Source organism: Sceloporus undulatus, chromosome 5, assembly GCF_019175285.1.
Source record: "Sceloporus undulatus isolate JIND9_A2432 ecotype Alabama chromosome 5, SceUnd_v1.1, whole genome shotgun sequence".
Taxonomy (NCBI): Eukaryota; Metazoa; Chordata; class Lepidosauria; order Squamata; family Phrynosomatidae; genus Sceloporus; species Sceloporus undulatus.
In genome coordinates, this window is record NC_056526.1 from 26,323,392 (window position 1) to 26,347,571 (window position 24,180).

Genomic DNA, 24,180 nt, shown 5'->3' on the forward strand with positions numbered 1-24,180 from the left:
CCTAGTGCTGGTGGGATTCCTCTGGTGGTACAGCAGCCTAGTGGTGACTCTGGGGAGGAACCAGGCTTGAAGGTTCCCTCCTATAGACAATGCAGGGCTGAAAGTGCTGGCAGGCGCAGATCCCAGAGAATTTATGAGAAGCAATTAGCAAATCAGCCTCAGGTGGCATGGGGAAGAGTTTCTCTTACTTAATGAGCAGAGAGACACCAACTCAGTGCCAGAGTTTATTGCATGATTCTTTGGTGTGACTGCTGCCTGCACTGGCTCCCTGTATCTTGACTCCTTGTTGCCTTGACTCTTGACTTTGGATTGGACTGGACTACTGCTACCTTCTGGCTGTCCTGACCCTGGGCTGGACTGACTATTGAGACCTCTGTTATCCTGACTTCAGCTTGGCTTTCGGTTTGCTTCCTCTCTTTCTCCCTGCAAGGTTTGTGGACCACTTCCAGCTCCATAGTTAATTGCCTTCCTTATCGGCGTGTGTCTGTGTGTGCTGGCTGCAGTCCAGGACAGGGAGTTTCACAGTCTAGGACCAACCACTGAGAAGGCTCTCTCATATGCCCTCTCTAAATATGTCTGTGACAGCAGCTGGACTGAGAGAAAGCCTTTCCCAAAGGACTGCAAAACTCTGATAGACTCCTGTTGAGAGATTCATAGCGAGAGAGATTCGTATAGACTAGAGCCATCCCATTTTGCTTACCTGGCTGAGATTAAGAGGCTGCTGCTGCTGGAAATGTGGTCCTGGCCGCTGCTGCCTGTAGGTGATGGCTCCAGACGAGCTCCCTGAAGAGTGACCACTGGTGGAGGTCACAATGCTGGAGGACTTCGACTTGTAGGAGGATGAGTGGTGACTGGTGGTGACTATTATGAGGCAAAAGGAAATAGATTTATGATGTCATTCATATCTAAAAGTCATCAGAGGCTTTCAGGGTTTCTCTTTATTGCCATTCATAGGCTGGGATCCCACTACTGAGCAAGGGAACTCTTTTCCCCAAAGCCTGGAGGAAAATACATTCAGCAATTTTTGACCCAAGATTTATATCCCACTATTCAACTGGAGTGGTATATAATGGCTCAGCAATTTCTGAAGTTGTGGTTCTCAGTGACACCCCCACTAATAAATAAATAAATAAATAAAAAAGACCTAAAGAATACCCAGAAGCCAAAATGCACTGAGCTTTTCAACAAATAAACAAACCATCTTTTGAACATCTTAAGATGAACGTCTTATTTCTCTTATAAATGCTGTAAGCCACTCTGGCTGAGAAAAGAGGTATACACCTGCTTAATAATGAGCAACAATAATTCTTTAAAACATGATATCTAGTTGGCATTCTAATGTCTGATACTTTGTGACTGTTACAGTGCCTGTGGCTAAGCCTGGTAAACTGTGAAGGAAAGATGGGAGAATGGCTAAACAAATCCTGCAAAACTGATTGGTCAGCAAACACTGAAATATTTTTGTATAACATGAATGAAACAGAAGCCAAGCAAGGGAATAAATAGGGTGCAAGATATCTTTTGGGCACAACCACATATTTTACTGACAAAGTAGCAAACTTACCAGGTACCAAGCTATCACATTCTACTAACACCTCGCTGGCCTGGGTTTTCAATGGTGGTACAATAATCGTCCGGGGATTGCCATTGCAATGTGTTTCCGGTACTCCCTTGGCATCATAGGTGTTTCCATTATTATTTCCTCCTCTGTGCTGCACTGCATAGGGGCTGTTGTTGCCAGAAGAATCAGAGTAGGGGGAATCATGCACAGTTACACAGCTGATGACGTTTTTTCTTTGCTTAGACACTGGGCTGGAAAACAAAACCAGTCCCTACCATAAATCTTCCATACATGTCAGTGTGGAAACGCACTCTCAGGCTGTTCTTTCAATGACAATAAGTATATCACAGTACCCTCCCCCAAATATATCTGAACCTCTATCTGGAGACCCACAACACTGCTGTTAATGACTTGATGGCACACCACAACAAATACAAAATGCAAGCTTGCAAAACTTGTGATGTATCAAGCCAAATGCTACTTGTCCAGTTGTCATATGACAGCCCTTTTGAGTCCCAATCAGACAATGGAAAAAAGCAGACAAGAACAATCCAACAACAGTAGATTTACCAAGTCTTTAGTAGGCCTATAAAGCCAGTGGGTTATGCTTAGTTTGGTGACTACCAGGCCTTAAAAATACTATTCTTTTTTAGGACTAAAATTCTGCTGTTCTGGCTGGAGGATTCAGGTAGCTTTAATCCAGCCTGCCACCCCACCCCACCCCCCAAATCAAACAGGTCCAGATTAAATCCCTTCCAGGTTTTTAAGAGAAGCAATGGTCTTACAAACAACGTAAGAAGCCATCATGAAGATACTGTCACAAAAGCAAGCCTGACTGGTTGCAGATTAGAATTCCAACCAGGAATATTAGTGCAGGACTTGAAGTATAGGATTACCAGTTCTCTCTTGAAGTTTAGGAAAACAATTTTATTTAAAAGGGTGTTTGGGCTGTAAAGTATGTGGGTTGATTGTTGTGGATGCTGTTGGTATGCAGGGTGTGCTTGTTTATTTTCAGTTTTTAATTAAATTTAATACTCTCTCAACAGAATTGTAATTTGATTAGGTTAGCTGTTTTGGGAATCCGATTAGGGTTAGAAAGTAGGAAGGACATTTCATGCATAAACAAACAAAAGCTGAGAATCCTACATTCAAACATATCCTGAAATCTGCTTACTCCTCCATTCCATGGGATCATGAGAAAATGACATTGGCTAAACATCATGTTTTACAGTTTATAAATATGCTGTAATTCAGCATTTAAGTTTCATAGAGTACGCCCACGTCATACGCAGGCGCCTTTTATGCAGCTTTCAGCTTTATGCTGACAGCCATGCCGATGGGGTTGCAATGGCGCCCCCGCCATGCCGCACGACGTGTGATGCACAAGCCCCATTATTTTCAATGAGACTCAAGCATACACACTATTTGCCTTATGCGGAGAGGTCCGGAATGGATCCCCTGCATAAGGCAAGGGTACACTGTATTTCCCTTTCTCACCAGATAATATCGATCCTTTTTTATTTGAATGTTACATTAAACATCAACCACAGTTGCACAAGGTGTATCACACTTAATGACACGATCAGAGGACACTCTAGGGATTTATCACACGGAACTCCAAACGTCGTGCTTCTATCACCAAACGTCATCAATGGGACGGAAGTGTCACCAGTGTGATCATGCCTGATGCTTCTAAAGTGAAACGGAAGAGTTATCGCCATTAGAATCATCAATGGCGAAGCCCTTTTCTTCTTATTAACGGATTAATCTGTGAATAAGAAAATAATCTGTGAATAAGAAAAAGGCTGCTTCCCTGACGATTCCATGGCGATAACGCTTCCATTCCACTTTAGAAGCGCCTGTGGCATGATCACAGTGGTGATGCTCCCGTCTCATTTGATGACGTTTGGGCAACGGAAGCACTACATGTGATAAACTCCTAGGTCTTACCTTTTGGTCTTGAAGTTTCAGGACCTGCATAGTGTTGACATTGAAACTAGAATGATACAGCATTTGCATGGCTGTGCTACCGTATCCATTATTCATCAAAGAGTGTTTGATGCCAGGCTCAAAGCTGAATCTTGGGTCTAATCTACACTGCAGATACAATGGAGTTTGATACCAGTTTAACTGCCATGCCTCAATACTATACATTCTGGAATTCATAGATTTGTGAAATATTTAGCCTTTTCTTTCAGAGACCTCTGATGACACAATAAATTACAAATCCCAGGATCCCATAGCATTGTGCCATGGCAGTTAAAGTGGTCTCAAACTGCATTATTTTTCTAGTGCAGATTAGTAGGCTTTATGGGGGGGGGCATGACTGGCTTTTTAAGTCTGTAGGCAGAGACACATATAGCTTAATGGCTACCATGTGCCTAAATGGGCAACTCTACTGTTGATTCCACCATACTTCCAAAGACCAAAGTGCCCATTATAGGTCTGCTGCTGTTTTTTATTTTTACTTAAAAGCAGGTGTGGTGGGTTCCAAATTTGATTGGATCAATGGGTATAGGAGAGGAGATGTTAAAACATATGAAGAATCATGCTGGATCTACCCAAAAGGTCTACATAGTCCAGGAGTACAGTCACACAGTGGCTAACCTGGTGATTACAGAAAGCTTACAAGCAGGACAACAACACTCTTTTAAAGGTTTTGAAAGGCACACTGTCTTTGGCCTTGGAGGTAATATAGAACCACTGTGTCTAGCATCCATTGGTAAACTTATCCTTCATGAATTTAACATTCATTTGTTGTTGCTGCATGCCTTCAAATCATTTACAACTTATGACAAGGACCCTAAGGCAAATCTATCACAGGGTTTTCTTGGCAAGATTTCCTCAGAGGAGGTTTGCCATTGCCTTTCCCTCAGGCATGTGATTTGCCCAAAGTCACCCAGTGGGTTTCATGGTCGAGCTGGGAATCACACCCTAGCCTCCAGAGTCTTAGTCCAACACTCAACCACTATGCCACACTGGCTCCCCAATCTTCATAAGGTCATCCAAACTGGTGCTCATCACTATGCAAACTGAAAGTGAATTTCAGAGTTTTTCCTTATGTGAAGACCTACTCCCTCACCATCACCATGCAAAATTACCTTACACCAGTAATTTTCCCCAGTTGGCAAACAATACCATGGTGTGTATAAGATCACAAATACAGCAATGACATAAGAGCTATCACCTTTCCTACTGAGCTGTTATAATTCAATTTGTTAGAATCATAGAGTTGGAAGAGACCTCAAGGGCCATCCAGTCCAACCCCCTGCCATGCAGGAATACAATGAAAGCACAAATGGTCATCCATATATAAAATTATATGTAAAATCCAAAATGATCACAGATCTCTTTAGATTCCACTCTTGGTGGAAAGTGGAATGAGGGGGAAACTATTCAAGTGATCTAGTGAAAACAAAGTAAACAACCCAAATTAAACTGTTAGTTCTTACAAGAGTAGTTCTATAGGATTTACACATAATTCACCTGTTGATTGAATGGGTCTACTTTCATGGCAACTAGCAATTGGATTTAGGCCTTTGTATATATCCTTTTAAAAAGCTCGAAGCTGGAATGTGACTACTCAATTATGTGGGCAAAAATTTAACTGTGCATTTTGCTATTTTATTTTATTGAAATTCAACCAATATAAAAAAAAGTAGTAAATTCACTTGTAATAATTGTCTCCATTAGGTGGCAGTCTTTTATTACATTTTACACCTAAAGGCACCTAGGTTTTTTATTAAATGGAAGTTAAGAGTTCTCAGCTGTTTCTTATATTATTGAAAAACGTATTATTTTAAAAGGTCTATTGAGTTTAAAACTGTTACATAAAATCCATACATTAAAATGGATTAAAATAAGATCACCATCTTTCAGCCTAGGTCTATGTATGTACTCAAAAGTAAGTTCAATTGATTTCAACCAGCTTAAAAGCAAACAAAATACCTTCAGTCCTATATATGCTTACCTGGGACAAAGCCATTGAAAACAATAATAATCACTTCTACATACATCTGTCAATGTATCCCCCCCTCCTCGATATCTAGAAATGCCTGATATGTCTCATACATTGAATTTCAAAGATTTTTTTAAACAGATCTTCATTCTGTTTTTTTTTTTTATGGAAGTGTCCTATTAAGTTCACCTCTCAATAACTGTAACACTAGGACTGCATCTCAAGATATACGGCTGAATTATATTTTAATGCATGTTGACTTGTCATATTTTTAAATGTTAACATTAAATTATAGTGTTAACAGAATGATAAATTCTGATATTACAGTTTGCATTTTACATGTCATATCATTATGATTTACAATGTATTTGCAGCTCCCCACCCTACCACCTTGGGTGGACTCAGTCTAGAAACACAAATATTTAAACTGATTGAAGCTACAGTTTTTCTGTACATCTTCATTTTATTTCAATAGCAGAAAATATTTCTATATGGTATGACATTTATCTGCCCCTTATTTATACCCCAAAAATAAAAAATAAAAATAATGATATGGAACAAATATAGCCATATCCATCTCATCAATATGCCCCCCCATATTTTTCCACCTGTTGGGACTTGTACAAATCAAGACTTAAGGGCCTGATCTGGATCCAATCTGAAGACTGTATACATTGTCCAGATACAATGGAAATTAATGCAATAACTGTGGATCATTTGTGAAATAAAAAAAGGATCTGTGTTATCCATAATGGTTACTGCATAAGCTTGATTTAACCACCACTCAACACTCTATATTGCCTCAGTACACAATATCCAGTCTGAGAAGCAGAGCCTTTAAAATGCTAATTAACCAAATGTTTACTGAATATAAGCACTAGGCAAGCGATGTATAGGACAGAGCTTCAGTACCTTCCATAGTTGTGTAGAAGAGGAATTTCAGCAGGGTACAGTACTGTGAGCCAATTTCCTCCCCTGACCCTCCCACAGCTGCATATCCTGTCAACACTATGCCAAAATATCTCCATTTTCATCGGTATCCTTCCCAAAATGGTGACCAGAAATGAAGACGAATTTCTTTTAGTTAACATTTTGGGCAGGAAATGGATGGAAATGAGGGTACAGATGCCTTGCCCTCCCATCCATGGGTGTTAAGTGCACAGCCTGCGTGGACAACCCTTCTTCTCACCAAAAAAAAGGAGAGGAATGGCAATTTAACTTTTAAATAGGTTGCTGATCTCCCTGCACTGTGTAGCATTATTTTTCTAAACCACAAGTGGATTTCCAGCTACCTCTGATGGTTTTTTGTTTTGTTTTCTGGTAACCTCTGCAACTTCCAGAGGGTTCTAGTAGCACAAAATTGCCCCCAATCCAAACCCAGTGCACTTGCCCACCCCAGGTTGTGTAAGAGTAGTACTCTAATCAGATTTGCAAAAGTGGGTGCACAGTAGGTGAATGCAATTAGTTGTGTAATGATGCATTCCAATAAAACTCCAGTGCAGAATAGTGATGCTGGTTGTGAATGTATGTTATGCATGCACCTACAAAATAGGATCTTGCCCAAAGAGAGAAAGACTTGAATCTCTATTTCTTCCCTTTTCTTCCCCCCATGTGCCACAGTTACTATCACATTCACATATTTCTCACAGGGAGACCAGGATAATAACTAGGTTGCCACTTGAGGACTCTCCCAAGAAAGGAAGGTTCTGACCAAAACCTGACATGTAGAGACAGCCCCTGGTGATGTTATTAAGCATTATACATTAAGTACTGACTACAGCTGCTCACAGCTTGTCATTCAAACACACACAAAAATAACATGTTTTCCAGTTTGGAAATTAAATTAATCTTAGCTAAAGGGGCTGTTCCAAGGTCACTTGCTTAAGGAGAGGAGAAAAGCAACATTTAATTAGCCTACTTGCTTCTAGAAGGGCCAGTGTGGTGTAGTGTTTTGAGTGTTAGACACTGGGAGACCAGGTTTCGAATCCATATCGGCATGGAAACCCACTGGGTGTCCTTGAGCTAGTCACAGTCTCTCAGCCTCAGAAGATGGCAATAGCAATCCCCCTCTGAAGATACTTGGCAAGAAAACCCTGTGATAGGTTTGCCTTAGGGTCACCATAGGTTAGAGACAACTTGAAGGCACAACAACAACAAACATGCTTCTAGTCAGATTTCAGAAACAGAGCAGAGTAAAGGGTAAGCCCTGGTGCCACAGTGACTGGAAAGGAAAGAGAGAACTAGGTAAATACCCAGACTCCCCTGGAAGTCTTTGCAAGCTGCAGCAACAAAAGAATTCATCCTTGCAAATTGTATTAAACAGTTGCTCTACTAGGTGAGTTGGACATTTGCACAGAGTCCTTTCCTCTTGCCTGGAGCTGAGCCAGGGAGAACTGAAAAACTGCATTCTTATCTCCTACATGGAGATGACTGAGATCAGGCAACCCTAACAGCAACCAAGAGCGACTTGATGATGCACTGACAGATGAACCAGTATTCCAAACCCAACCTTTGCAGAGAGAACCCACGCCCATGGGCTCTCACAAACACCCCAAAATTAGTGTTTGTCTGCTTACCTGGTGGGTGCATGCTTCTGCTCCTCCTCCTCATCTGTATCACTGCTGATAGTGATAACACTGACTGCAGGGCTGGGTGTGTCAGGAATAACTATCGTCTGTCGTTGCCGCTCCCTTGTTGTACTGGAAGCTCCATCGCCCCACCCGCATGTGACAGAGGTGCTGCAGGCAGGGCTGTTATGCACCATGGCACAGCGAGGTGGGGTGTTTTCCTTCACTCGCTTAGACCGCTGCGGAGAGCTGATCGTCTGAGAGGAGGACACCTCATAGTTGGACACATTTCTGAAAAGAATTAGGAAGAGGCTAAATGCATATGATCTCACTAGTACAATATTATTTCCCCATCCAATGATTAGTCTCTGAGCCTTATAGCACAATAAAAGAAAGCAGAAACAGAGACAGACAGTAGCACTTTTCTCCATGCTTTATTATTATTGTTAAAACACTATAAAACACGCAAAATACAAGTTTAAAAACACAATATCACATAATGTAGTGTTTCAGTTCTCTTCCAATGGGAAACATTTATAAAAGCGTATTTTTTTGTTAAATGGACTTTTCTAGCTAGACAAAAGACACGCTGTTATAACCGTCTTGCCTGGAACTAAGCCAGGGAGAACTGAAGTGCAACAACATCATGCAGTAAGGCATGGAGAAAGGTGCTACTCTCTAGCTCTGTTTCCACTTTCTTTTTTCATGTAATAAGGCACTCTGCTTTCTGGATTCTTTAAGTGCCCTGGAAGGGGGTTCTTGTGGAACTCTGAAGGAAGCCTAGTTATGTCAAGGAGGGATTAATTCCAAGTAACTGAGCTCAGGATTGCAGCTTTATAGCCTTTAGGGAGGCACCTACACATTTCAGTTACCAGCAGCTGACTTCAGCATTTATGCTAGCGTTAAGTAGTGCAAACTACACTGAACTGAAAATTTAGATGTCACAAAAGTATTTTTAAAAATTTATTTATTGCATTAATATGCTATTTCCCCCCTCCCCAGTGTGGTAGCCATGGCAGTTAACAACAATAAAACCAAATCAACCAAAACACACTAAAATTAAAACATAATTAAAAATGGTCATTTTAAAAACCATAAATTAAACAATATAAAATAATTTTAAAATAATGTTAAGATAATTTATAAACATACACAAGTGAAAACTAGAGTATGCACCCACCTCCATAAGAAGGCAAGCAATTACTCATTAAAAGCCTGTTTGAACAAAAAGGTCTTTGCATGCTGGTGAAAAGAGTAGCGAGTGGGCCAGCCTACCCTAGCCTCCTTTGGAAAGCAGTTCCAGAGGGTGATAGCAGCCATTGAAGTCTTCTCCCATGCCCTCACCAAACAGACCTGTGATAGTGGTGGGACCTGGCAAAAGCCTCTCCTTGAGGGTCTTAAAACTCTGACAGGTTCAGAGAGAGTTATAGTCATTCAAAGAGTCCGGCCCTAAGCAGTTTAGGCCCAGCACTTTGAATTGTGCCTGGAAATAAACCAATACCCAGTTGAGTTCTTTAAACAAGGCAGCTATATGCTCCCTGTGACTGGCTCTAGTCAGCATTCTGGCTGCAGCATTTTGGAGCTGCTGAGGTTTATAGACAGCTTCCAAAAGCAACTCCTAGCCTTCTCTAGAACGTTGGGGTTCAGGAAGGTTTTTTCAATAATGGCTTAACCACAACTTCTTTTAGGCAGGATGGAAAGTTGCCTTGTTGCAGTGAGACATTCATCACTCCCAAGTAAAGTATGATACTTTACTGCTGAACTAAACAAATACTGTTGGAGAATGCAAGTGCAAATGCACATAGGAAGAGGACAAACAGGCAACAGGTAATTCTTCAGCCAACTGGGCTCCAAACAAATTATTTACCTGGTTGACTAAATCAGGGATAGATAACTCTTGAGGTTTATGGGGTCACAACGATTCCTTGCAGCACCTCCCACCACACCTCTCACCCAAAATTTTGATTTTGTGTGTGTGTGTACCTCCAAATACCCCTGATCACCTCCCCGCCCCTGAGACATGAGAATTTCACCACATATCTGGTCCTCTGGCCTATCAGTATTGATGACTGGACAAGACCTATCAGTATTGATGACTGCCTGAGCTTCTCCCTATCTTGGACAGCTGGATCTGTGAGATGGCATTTTATTTTGTGTAATGGTCTTAAAGCAGTGTTGCTCTGGGACACTACAGAAAATGAAAACATCATGCATTCACCCAAAGCACTGTGAGAAATATGACTGCTCTTTGCCACCTGTTGTTATCATGCTGAGATCCCATGAAAGCTGGAGGTGGACCTGATGATCAGGGAAGCACCATATTTTCAGTACCTCTGGGGCAAAGAAACACACACTCACACTTCAAATTTGAGGGCTGGAGGGGATCTGGAAGAATCTCTCAAATATTTCCAGGAATCAACCTGCCTCACACTTGAGATCTCTGAATCTTTCCAAAATCAGATAAAAATAATATCTTTTTAAAAAATCAGGTAAAATTTTGGCTCTAGCAAAAGCATTCTTTAGCTGAGCTTTGTCTGAATCTTCATTTTGGTTGGAAAGCTAACAAAGGACTAGCTGGAATGTATCAAAGGGAGGGAATTATGGACATCTCACACTGCACCGAGTCCTTTGCATAACAAATGACTGCACAGTAGCATTCATGATGGCTTCTGAATACCAATGAGAAATATGGAGTATTCTTCTCTCAAAAGAAGCACATCAGACATTTGTATATAATAATGCAAACTAGAAGCCAGTCCACAGGAATCACATGTCCTGAAAGTGCTTCTCTCTCTACCTCTCAGTGTAAATAGTCTGTGCATGTGAGAAGGGAAAGTGTTTTTTACTACACTTTTTGCTAGGCGTATCTGTTTCTTCCTCTTTTATTGACTGACCAGGCCTTCCAAGACTGCACTACATTTCACATGGGTAAAAAACTGTTCAAATTTCCCCAGAGTAAAAGGAACTAAGGACAGGCTAGAAACAGAAAGGATTTAAAGAAATAGATTTGCAGCTAGACTGGGACTGGTTATAAATTCACTATAAGTTCTTTACATGGGTATGGTTTTGTGAGGAGGATGACATCATTGCCACCCAAATAAAAATTCTGACCCTATAATAAAATTTTCCCTCAGTTCCCAAATTTCTCGCTTTACAATGAACAAGAAGACACTGAAAACCATTCATTGCAAGAACTCTTAAATTTGTCATGTTTCCATTTCCTTTCCAATTCTGCCTGCTCCTTTTCTTTGGAAGCCTAAATAGTATTTCTAAATGCTCAGCTTAAAATTTAAATTTCTGCAATGCTAGAAATTTGGGGACTATGGGGAAAATTCATATTTGGTAGATAACACTTTCATCCCCCCCCCCCCCCCCGGTAGCTACATTTCTGGTTCTTTGGCTTCAGTCAAGATAGGTTAGATATGCATACTTCTTCATTTTAAAAGCTATAGATAGATTTATTTCATTACTGTCTCCCTATTTTTAAAGGGAATTTGGTGCTCATTAAAAGTGAAGCTTTGAGAGAGAAGTCAGTTAAATTCCACTGACAAATGAAGCATAGTGCAGTAATGCAAACTTTTCAAACATCTGCCCAGACAATGAGCCTCAGCACTCACTAGGGAGAGGTTTTGTACATGGCCAGACATTTCACTCATAAAATTGTCTATGCTGTGTCACAGGCCAGAACCTGGCTTGTGCTTTGCAAAGCAGAGTGCCAGAAAAAGGATTTGGTCAGCCTGTTTAATGATTTCTCCTTTTACAGCTTTACCAGTGTAGGAAGTATAAACTCCCACCCTTCCAATCCAAAGAATTTTCCCTTGTGCCCAGTGCCTGTCTGTTGGAAGCATCTCTTAATTTGTAAATTTAATTTAAAACATTCCTCATCTGCTTTGCCATAGAGTCTTCAAAGCAGAGTATGATAAGTACTGCATAGGTATTTATACTACAATTTATTTAACAATACAGTACATGCTACTGTACAATAAGACACAGTATAGGCTCTGTTTGCAGAGCTAAATGCTAAATTACAATTTAGTGTGGAGGTGGGGGACTTGCAGGCTGAAAATAGCTTGTCAGGCCTCCACATCTGGCTCCTCTAGAGCCCCATTTTCCCCTTCTCAGCTGTTCCTTACAAATCAGCTGAGCAGCACATAAGAAAAATTTCACCCTTCCTTTTCCAACACACAGCACAGGAATGCAGAAAGCTGGCCGTACAGGAAGAGGAAAATCGTTTCCTGCCTCGCCAGCTGGACCCATTTGTTCACATCCCTGAGGGGGTGAGTGGAAAGATAGAATATGTTGCCTTGGCCCCATTTACCACTGTCATGTGGCTAAAGTGAGGTTCTGCACAAGCTAATGCAACTTTCAGGCTGCAAATGATTCCTGACCCATGGTTTAATATTAACAAGGCTCACCCATGACTGCCTTCCCCTCTCCTTTAGAACAGCCACAAATCTTCACTATGGCTTTGTGAAACAAGCCACTTTCATAACTGACAATTTGGCAAGGACACAAGAGAGAACCTTCTCAGTAGATGCCCCCCTCCTTGCTCTCCTTTTGCCATCAAGTAGGGATTTTGTTGTCATTATTATTATTATTTAAGAAGAGTTTAATGTATAATTACTACAGGAGGTAATGGGGAGTTGCTTTATTTTTAACTTTTGTATGCCTTTTAAATGATTTTATACTTTTAGTGTAGCACTTTTTACTTGTTTTAAATTTTTTATTGTTTTTCCAGTTTATGGCAACCCTAACGCAAACTGATAATGTTGTTTTCTTGGCAAGACTTGTTCAGAGGAAGTTTGCCATTGCCTTCCCCTGAGGCTGAGAGCATGAGACTTGTCCAAGGTCACCCAGTGGGTTTTATGGCTGAGCAGGGAATCAAATCTTGATCTCCAGAGTCATAGTCCAACTCTTAAAACACTATGCCATGCTGGCTGGAAAAAGGTGGCACATAAATTAAATGCAATAGGTGAATTGCTTCAAGAAACCATATATAAACTATGGATAAATTATGGTTAACCTGAGTTTGGACATCACAATAAACACAGCTTCTTAGAGAGGCATAAGCTTCCAAACTCTTACCTCCACTGTCAGAGGAGGATGGGTGAGCACACAAGCCCTGTTCCTTGTCTTCATAACATTAGTCATAAAGGCCAGGTTCAACCATGGTCCAAAAGACACTGCAGAAATAATCTAGTTTGGACTACTTTAACTGCCCTGGCTAAGTGCTAGGGAATCCTGGAAATTGCAGTTTGTTGTGTCACCAGAGCTCTCTGACAGAGAAGGCTAAATGGTTCACAAAACTATGGTTCCCAAAATTCCCTAACACTGAGCCAGAGCAGTTAAAGCGGTCACAAACTGCACAAACCACAGTTTATTTCTGCAGTGTGTTTTGGGCCTAAGTTAATTAAAGATCAAACTCATCCCTAAATAACAAGGTTCAAGTATCTAAATTTATCAGACTCTTGGTTTGGTGGAAATCTAACAAGAGGCAGCTACACAAGCATGGAGAATTGCTATAGAAGGTCACATACTAGCGACAAATAATCATATTTCTGATGGTAATAGAACGTGAAGCAAAGTTTCATTACCGGGCCACAGTATATGGAGAGATGTATAGCAGCATACCTCAGTTAACAAAACCACTGACAAAGAAACTCCTTTTTTTTACAAAGTCTTTTTACATCCACCCAGTCCCCTTTTCCTCCTCATCTAGCTGGAGGTATTTTAGCAATATAGAGAGGATGATAAATTAAGACTGGAGTAATATAGACTTTTGGTGTCAGGTTGCAACAGCATGTCCACAGTAAACAGTAAATAAAGGAAGAAACTCTTCTAGAACATGGCCACATAGCCCGAAAAACCCACAAAAAACTATGGATGCCGGCCTTGAAAGCCTTTGACTTCACAATGAAATAAAGCTTGAGTTGAGAAATACCAGATTCTACTCTAGCCAATCGTATTGTAGCCGTCTGTGCCTACCAAAAATAGGCATGGGCAAACATCACCATAATCCCTTACTGAGCATGTGTCAACAGCAAAACAAAGAGAAAAGGGGGAAAGCAGATAAGTCTACCTCATCAGCAACCCCCAGTTGTTAGAAAAAAGGTTGTTAGATCTATAAATATGGCCACCAAAACAGAAATCATAAGAAAAGTGGAGAATCCACTTTGAAAAAGGAAAAATCATCCCTGGATGCATTCTGTAAGAAGTTTTCAAATGGTCTCTAGAAAGTTCAAAATGTTTTTACATATCCAAGATTTATCTGATTTGGTTACTTCATTTCACATTTGCATGTTGTTACTTTTGAATAAAAAATGTTTTGAAATGTGTTGAAGTTCACTTCTTTTTGGGGGTATATGAACCTATCACTATTCTTTTCATGTTATTTCTGCCAATGATGCCAACTTTTCTGTTACATAAGCAATGCCCAGGAACACATCTGCTTCATCAACTGAAGTATACCTGTATGCCATATAGCAAGAATGAAGAACATGTGGCTCTCCAGATGTTGCTGGACTAGAGCTCTCTTCACCTCTCCCCATTAGTAGTTCTGGCTAGGGCTGATAGGAGTTGCAGCTGAGCAACAATTGAAAGACCACCTGTTCCCTACCATACAGACTTTGACACATAGAGAATTCCCTGCTCACTGAATAAAGCCTACACCAACTACATTTTAGCCTTTGTATATTATTCCTGCAAGTTCAATTTCAGTGGGCAATAGTGGTATACCATGTGTAGATTAATGGGGGATAATTCTAAAGCTATGTGGGGGAGGAAAGGTGCTACAAATAGGTTGAAATGTTTCAATTTCTCCCATTTTGTTTTTTTTAAAAACAGCTAAACCACTGCAGGAGAAGGGGCGTGTATACTTGCCGTGCCGCCACCCCCCAAACGATGCCATTTTCCAAATCAATCACAACAGCAATAGAGAAATGGAGTTGGTGTCTGTGTGAATGATCTCAATTCTGCACATATAGGATTAAAGACACCAGTGTAGGAATTGTTTGTTAGTAGAATTATCACGAAAAAACAAAAAACAAAAAAACCTATATTCGTGTAGTTCTCCAGTTTCAAACACAAGAAAACCAAGAATTAAAGAGCATAAGCTGACTATCCTTTGAGATCCACATATCTCTGTGAGATAATGGCAGCTTCCAAGTGCCATTAATTTGCAATAACCCAGCATAATCTGTTGATGCTTTTGCCACTTCTGAATGATATGATCATCATCTCAAACATAAGGCATAAACTATCCTCTGCCATCACATTATCTGTATTTAACTTGATCTGCTTGGTACATATATTCATTGAAGCAGAAACAATTGGTCTTTTAAGTGGCTCAGTATTCCAAATTTTGCCAAGACATCACTTCAATGGATTTAAACAAGTCCAAATCTTCTGTTGGGGCAGCTTCCAAAGCTTCTCTTGGGAAGCAGACCAGAACCTTTTACAATGTGTAAGGAATATGGTCATGCCTTCATAGTCAAAAGAAATTCTGGGTCAAAGAGCAGAAAAATATCAATACACAGTTCATACTTTGCCTGCCAGTAGCAAAGAACTCTTCAAAAAGGGTGTTTAAATAGAATTTAAATTAAGTATTTAAACAAGAACCAAGGGAGTTCTGCAAAACAATGTTGCAGCGTAGAATGCAGCTGTTCAGTATTTCAACCAGCCAAGTCCTCTTTTAGGAGATGCATTTGGCCTCCTCTCAGTCCCTTCTACCATCCCCATGGCTTACACAAAGAGACCTTCAGCATTCTGTGGCCAGTGAACATGCTCAGTCCTTGTGTTGTGGGGGTTCCTGATGCCACCCCCTTAGGGCTTTTCTTCCCTCTAAGGATTTTTTTTTTAATCTACTTCAGCAAACCCTGGGGGTCTTCTATGCATGCTGAAAACACTCACTTGTTTCACAGGGCTGACTAGGTTAACATAATAATTACAATTCAGCACCAAGCTTCCCATGATGAGCAGATCACTCAAAACAGGACATCAAATTAACATGAATGGCTGCTGCAGGAGCTGATTATCTGATGGCAACAATTTAGAAATGACACAGGCTTGCACCAAATCTCTGTCATTTAGAAATGACACAGGCTTGCGCCAAATATAACACACCCTGATTACTTGATCTAGGTGCTAAAGTGTATTTAATGGAGCTGTCTAGTTTTCTACAGTAGACTAAACACTTTGGTTGCTTAGGTTCAATCCTTGGGATCTCCAGGCAGAGTTTGGAAAACATTTGTTAAAAATTCCCCCTAATTTGTTATTTTCAAGAATGCTTAACATTCATTATTTTAATTTTCAAACACAAATGGTAAACAAATAACCATTAATCACTGTTTTCTGCTAATTTAATTTATTAATTTGTGAGTGATTTGAGAAGCCTATTTTAATACTTTTTTGGATTTGTTTTAGTCATCTTAATGCATTTTTAATTTTCAAACAAACATGTCACCGATGCATTAATAACAATGCACATAACAAATTAATGTTATAACTTTTCACTAACCAGTTCATTTTCTTTAATAATTTAATTTCAATAAATTAACATTAACATTTTCAAGCTCTTGTTGGGAAAGATTGCTATCCGAAATAATGTAGAATTACTGCTAATTGGAGTTGACAGTACTGAGCTAATAGTCCAATGGACTCATTTGGTATAAGGCAATTTCCTATGTTTCTATGAGTCATTTTGAAAACATATTCGCACATTAGGCAGGGAAATGCAGGTCTGCCAGTGAGTCAGTCATCGTTCCATGATAAAATTGCTATATTCGCACTTTACATTATCCATCTAAAAATATAATGTGCTAAGAAGACCTCTTCACCCATTATCATTTTAGACAAGCACTTAGAAGTGTGAAGTGTGAATACAACTTTGGACTGACTCATCTGGAAGCATCTTTAATAGTACTGGTTTGGTAATACTGATTAACAAACTTATGGCAAAGATGTTCCTTTTTACAAAGATTTTTTGATGCTTGCCAAGCCTTCCTTTTTCTCCTCATCCTCTGTCTAGCTGGAAATATTTTAACAGTATGGGGAGGATAATCAGGGAAGGATGGAGTAGTTCTGACTTTGTTGTTGGGTTGCAGCAGTATGCCTGTAGTAAACTGTGCAATAAAGCTTGAAATTCTACTCTACCTGAGAGCCAGTGTGGTGCAGTAGATTGAGTGTTGGACTTGGGCTCTGCGAGATTAGAATTCAAATCTCCACTCAACCAAGGCAACCCACTGAGGCAAATCACACTCTCTCAGCCTTAGAGCTTGTCAAGAAAACCCCACAATATATTTCTCGTCACAAGTGAGAAACAACTTGCAGGCACACAACAATAACATCTCTAACCCATCCTACTGAAGCCATGTGTGCCTGCCGGCAACAGACAAAGTAAATAGCAGCTCCCTCATCTCTTACTGATCATGATGAACAACAAAACAGAGAGAAAAAAGGGGGAAGCAGATGTCTATCTCATCTATTTCCTCATCATGCTAAAAAAAGGATAAATTTATAATGGAAATAATAAGAGAGCCAATTGCTGAAAGAAAAAAAAAATCTCTGGATACGTTTTGGGAGAAATATTCAGGTGGTCTCTAGAAAGTTTAAAATGTTTTTAGTTACTTATGTAAAAGTTTGCTGAAACATATTGAAGTCCTCTTTTTTGTGTGCTATTCTTTCCATGTTATTTCTGTCATCGGTCCCAAATTTTCTGTTAAAGAAGTAATGCCCAGGAACACATCTACCTCATTAATTGAGATATACCTGTTTACCTGTGATGTCCTGCCTCTGCTTGAGATAAGAAGAAATCAAAGAATTCAGTGAGGTCAGTCACACACCGTACCACAAAGGGCATTGTGGACATTGAAAGATGCCTTTCTTGTTTCCCTCCTCCCCTGTCACCCATGCATACCTTGCTGATGATTGGTGCTGTTTATTCTTCCTAGAGGAGGTGGTGCTGGTTGGTTGTTGTCTCATAACGTGAGCTACACCAACATTTAATGGTTGAGCTGCTGGAAGGGTGACATGACTTGCTAAAAGCGCAGGCTGTTGCATGATGGGATTATAATGGCTGCCATGAGCATGCGTATTTCTGGAAAAAAGAGAAAAGCAGAACTTTTATATTTGCATACCAATGTATGACAATCACAATGGCCTCCGATTATGCCTAGAAGATGGTACTGCAAAATAAAGATTTTAGGTGAACTTTGCTTTAAATTGTTATAAGCTGCTTGGGTCCCACGCAGGGAGAAAGGTGGAATATAATTTAATTAAATAAATAAAAATAAATAATGACTCTGACTTTTTAAATAAGAGTTTCTTTCTTACCCCACCCCTACCCCCCGTATATTCCTTAGAAAGTTAGAAAGTGCTCAGTTAAAATGTCTTGTACTGCAAACAGGATCCCTGGGGAAGTTAAGGATAATGGAAAGATGTTGGCACTCAAAGCTTAGCACAGTAGTTCTCTCTGTCTTCTGTGTTTTGTTCCAATTTTTGTATATGTACTGTCAAAGCAAATGGTTCTGAACTTCTAGTTATCCAGATATTTGGGGTATCAACATTAAGAATTTCTGACCACTGGTCAACTTCTGGGAGCTGGAACACTGGTTTTCAGCTTCTGGCCTTTCAGATGTATTTCACTTCCATGTTGTGGTGGATGAAAGTATGAGTGTGAACCCACCAATTCTACTCTTCATTATTTACACCTTATTTTCCAGAGGCAATTGGTCTCTCTACAAAAGAAATGGTCCAATTTTGCCTCTTTAGATGATGAGCATCCAGTAATTCTGCACCACTGGTTCTGCTGGGTACAGCAAATGGAGGCTGAAGTCCAACAGCATTTGCATAGATTTCCTACCTCTATTGCAGAGGCTCAGATATACTGTCTTTTTGAAGACTGTCTACTGCCCAAGAAGGATCTGATCATATGTTTGCTATTCTGGTCTTTAAACCACATGGCTCTGAACTGTGCTGCAGTTTCTTTGTTCCTCATTCATATTTTGAGGGTTAGAACTTTTTTTGACAGATGATTGGGTGATGGGGGAGCTGAGAGAAAATAACAACATGGGACAGTTGTTATGTCCAAAAGGAGCAAACAGAAGACTACCAGAATTCCATATTCCCACAGCAAAGAGCTAGGCTGCATTATCCACATCTCCTTCAACGAGCGCAATAAATAAGCATCACTTTCCTGTATGATTTCAAGACATGAAAAGTGGTTACTGAGAAACGTGCAGAAAGCTTCTCCGTGCATGCAGGGGCATTTTCTTTTCTTTTTTAGGTATGTATGGGAATCCCAAAATGGGATTCAAAGTGGCTTACAACAATTTAAAAGGATAAAACATCTCTATGTAGCATTGAAAAAACATTTAACAGGGAATATAAGCATGAAGAAGATAATGAATCATAATTGGGATGTCAGTTGTTCTTTGTAACAAGTAGTTTTCCTGCAAACACAGAAGTGTAGTAAGCAGTTAAGCACAAAATATAGTGTTTTATTTTTTTTTAATAACCACATTCTTAGCCTATTGCAAAATTCTATGGTGGGGTAGGTAGACAACTTGCCAGGAAAGTACACCTTGCAAGTTCCATACACCTTAACATGTTCTCCCCCCACCCTTGCAAGTCATTTAAGTTGCTAGTTTATTAAAACTAGAGGCAGACGCCCCCCAACAATGTCACATCTGCAAAATAACCTTTTTTGTAAAACAAACAAATAACATTATTTATATATGATGGCCCTAGTTCATGGCAAATTGGAATTGTGCAACTATTGCCACAACGTGGCTTTCAATACAGGGAGAGGCAGGAAATAAATAAATAAATAAATAAATAAATAAATAAATAAATAAATATTATTGTTATTATTCAGCATGTCCAGTTAAAACACCATGGAAAAGCTTTACATTACAGGTCCAGGCAGCGTCATAAACTTTTTGTGATACTGATCAGATTAGGTTGCTTTCCTTATATGGGTTCCCTTCAGTGCTTCTGAGGCAGTGTTCTTTTGCCAGAAGTGACATTAAAATGGAGATCCCCCAGTGCTTTTAGTTGCACCACATCAGGTGTGGGGAGCCTTGTGGCCAGTAAGCTGTACATTACCAAGACTTCCAATGTTGCCATTTACTGACGAAGCAAAGTGCTTACTTCCAGATTAAAGCAAGGTACAGAGGAGTCAGAATTGCAATCCTGGAAGTGCACTTCTCTTTTAAAACAAGGTCTGTCCTCCCTGCATGCTTTGATTTAAGCTAGAAATTCAGAGATGTTGTTTTATTTAACTGTTGCTGTTGTGCCACCAAATATAACACCAGCAGGTTTCCTGGCACGTGTGGGTGGGAAATTAGTCCCCAAAGCACCTGATATTTCTCAGCCTGTACTATATTATTATTATTCTATTATTATTAATGCAGATGGGCAAAATTCTCCTATAACTTTCCCAGCAAGTTTAATTAAAAGTTTCCTCCTGGCAAGTCCTTCCTAAATTTTTTTTATACTTTATACTACAACTGGGGGATTTGTAATTAATAGCCTATTAGATGCTCTTTGTGTATTCTCTCTTAATTGCTCCAGTGTCCAGTTTCTGTTCTCACAAGGAAGCAGACCTCTGCTCATTTTTTCTCGGTTAACAGCATTCTTTAATGTTTCCTTCCTAGTGCTTTACTGTGGAACTTTTCCTATTGAGTTCTTGCCATCATCATAGCATTTTTATGGCAACACAAACTGGACATGCCACTCCAGTGATGGCATAGTCTATGTTGATGTAAATTGGATCATTTTCTGTTTACAGATTCTGCCTAAACATTTTGACAACACAACTTCATTTTGCTACAAAAGATCCTCAGAAAATCAGGCCTGAAAAATTGCAGCACATACATGAAAATGCTAGAATGCAATGGAGAGCAAGTGTAGCACCTACTTGCATCTTGCAAAATAAATGAAGAAAATTCTGGACAAAAGGATTAGAACTACCAAAGTTGCTCATCCTGATGTAGTCCAAGTCCCCGATCTCAATATAGGCTTTCCAATGCAGGACACAGTTACAGCATCCCTGAGAGTAACTGCTGCCATGCTTTTGCTTAAATACTTCCACAGCTTTGCCATGAAGAAATTCTATTTCACAAAGTAGTTCTTTTGCACAGGGTGGTATAGGCTGAGCCCTAGAACTTCCAGAAATCTGACTTGCTACCCAGATGATGAATAATGCCAAATTCCAGATATTCAAGACAAAACAGAATCAAAGACTTAAGTAAGCAAATCACAGAGCCATGATAGAATGCAGGTGAGATCATACACACAGCTTGCTACGAGAGACTGAGCTGGGACAGAGGCTCTCTCACAGAGTAGGTATCTCACAGACAGACACCAGATTCCCATCATGTTTACCTCCAATCTGCCAGAGGCTGGGTTCCTGCCATGGTTTCTGGGATTACAGCCGCATGCTGGACTGAGGTGTGGGCAGCTACCCCAGTCAGTTGCTGCCAAGCTGGAGGGAGCAGGATTTGCTGAGTACCACTAGGCCAAGCTTGCTGTGGATCAGAACAAAAAACAAATTGTTGCCAATGTAACAATCATGAAAATTCTCTGCCAACCTTTAATAGACCTGGCTTCTTTAGAAACAGTACAGGGTTAATGGAAAGATCCTAAATAATTAATTCAAAGACATATTTATGGCTCGTTCTATTATAAAGAGTAAAATACTGTAAGACAGAGATGAAAGCAACCAGGTTGAAAGTCACCCTAAACATTGAGACTGTAGTACATGCACTGGTAACCTCACAACTTGATTTCTGTAATGCGCTCTAAATGGGGCTACCCTTGTGCTTAGTTCAGAAGCTTCAATTAGTACAGAATATGGCAACCAGGCTGGTCACCGGAAAAAGTGATATCCAAGTGCTTTACATGTGTACCATGAAATTAGAGCCAGCATGGCATAGTGGTTTGAGCATTGGACTAGGACACTGGGAAACCAAGGTTTGAATCCACACTCAGCCAGGGAAACTCACTGGATGGATGACCCTGGTAAGCCACATTCTCTCAGCCTCAGTTACAGGCAAGGTCAAACCTCCTCTGGACAAATCTTGCCAAGAAAACCTCATGACAAGTTTGCGTTAGGGTCACCACAAGTCACAAATGACTTGAAGACATAACAAAAATAACTGTGAAAGATACTTACTCATACCTCTTATCTCACTGCATGGCCCTAGCCAAAGGAAGCCTGGAAGGAAGCTCCACTGAACTCCACTCACTTCTAGTCTAACCTACCATGCAGGATTGCTGTGAAGATAAAATGGGGGAGGAGAACCACACTTGCTGCCTTGAGCTTTTGGGGGAAATTGGGTATGAATGTAACAAATATATAAAGAACTGATCTGTCAGGCAAAGGTGGGAAAGTGCAGCTCTCCCAATGTTGAACAACAATGTCCAGCAACACTAGCCAGCAGAGACAATGGTACAAACGGCTGGGAGTTAGCATTCCATGACTATAAAAATGCTATAAATTTGAAGTGTGAATCCCATTGTGGGAGAAAGGCAGGATAAATAAATAATTGAATTGAGTAAGTAAGTAAGACATCTGGAGGGCTGCACAATTACTATTTCCCTTTGGAAGGTACACCCTGTTCTCAAGCTTTTTTTTATACGTAGGAAAAAGACTACCTATGTGTAATTGGACTTACACTTGGATACACATGTATGACATTGAATTCTGTATGCCCACTGCACAATGGTTCCATATCTGTGGGATCCAGTATACATATGCAGGTGTATAGTTACACTAAAAGTGCATAGGATCTTGACATCTAAATTCCACTGAGTTCAAGGTGAGTTGAGTCCTAAGTGAACATGAATCAGAACAGGCTGCAAGTGTCATGGAACTCCATGGGACTTACACCTGGGCAGATGTGCATAAGATAAGACTCTTAAGCCTGAGTGTTGTAGGCATGAAGTGAACCTATTTATGTGCCATGTGGTATCAGTGGTTTTGGGGGGAAATAGTGGGACCTTGCAGTGGCATCACTAGGGTAGGTGTCACCTGGTGCGGTAACCCATGGTGTCACTCCCCACTCCACTGACCTCCTTCCATACTACACCATACATAAGCCTTAGTAAAAATGCAGATGCTCAAGCACTATTCAAGTGAATGGGGCTTGTTCCCGCAGTAGCACGCACCATGCCATTGCATTTTCCGGTGTGTGGCACTGCAACTTCCGGCGTGGCTTCCAGCATATGACGTGGGTGCACTGTACTAGCAAATTAAACTTATACCTTTAAATATCACACACACAGCCTAGAAGTATTTACATGTACATAGTTTCATGTAGTTAAGGTGAAAATTTGGTAAGATGTGATTTTTTTAAACAATTAAAAAAATAACAACTATTATTTATTTTTTTAATTAAAAATTAAAAATTTACATTAAAAAAATCAAACCTGGGGTTTCTTCTTTCTCCTCCCATTGAGCCTTGCCCCACTAAACCATATGGTTGTAACCCACCTTGATCCTTCTGGGAGAGGTGGGCTATAAATAAATTTGTTGTTGTTAAAATAATAGCAATAGTACTTATTATTATTATTATTATTATTATTATTATTATTATTATTTCTTCAGCATTTTAGGGATGGAGGCAAACTCCACATTCCATTTCTGCCAAAAGGCAGATATTTGGGGAGCAGTGGTGTCACTTACATCTTAGGGTGTCACCTGGTGCAGCCTGGACCCCCCCCCCCCCCGGCCATCTCCCTAGTGATACCACTGGAATCTTGTTACATACTACATCATCAGGGGTGGATCTAAATACATGGCTGTGTTACATCTTATCTGGCCGGTGGCTATATCATTAATCCTCTCTTCTCTTGGTTATTTTCTAAACTGACACTAGACAGTGCCAAAGCTTTTATGTCCATTTTCTGCAAGCTGAGCAGTCACACTGCTGTGCTAGCGTCAAGCTGCACATGCTGTCACCTAAGACTTCTGTAAGTGTCATCTTGCTCAAATGACTCAATTTTGGAGTCATATACTATTTTACAAGTAGGTCACATTCAGATTCCCCCTGCATGACACGGTAGGGCAACTTAATCTCTTCCAAGTACAGATT

The 24,180-nt window shown here is 40.2% G+C and overlaps 1 protein-coding gene across 2 annotated transcripts in view; it reads right to left on the bottom strand.

The window, feature by feature from the left end:
- The window catches only part of HIPK2 (homeodomain interacting protein kinase 2), a 213,855-nt gene that overhangs the window by 6,355 nt on the left and 183,320 nt on the right, over positions 1-24,180 (bottom strand). For both annotated transcript variants that reach the window (XM_042467412.1, XM_042467411.1), the window contains exons 10-14: positions 21,470-21,612; positions 18,000-18,179; positions 8,096-8,377; positions 1,565-1,812; positions 701-861 (exon numbers count right to left, since the gene is read on the bottom strand). In XM_042467412.1, the coding sequence (XP_042323346.1) occupies positions 701-861; positions 1,565-1,812; positions 8,096-8,377; positions 18,000-18,179; positions 21,470-21,612 (1,014 nt within the window). The remainder of the gene's footprint in view (positions 1-700; positions 862-1,564; positions 1,813-8,095; positions 8,378-17,999; positions 18,180-21,469; positions 21,613-24,180) is intronic.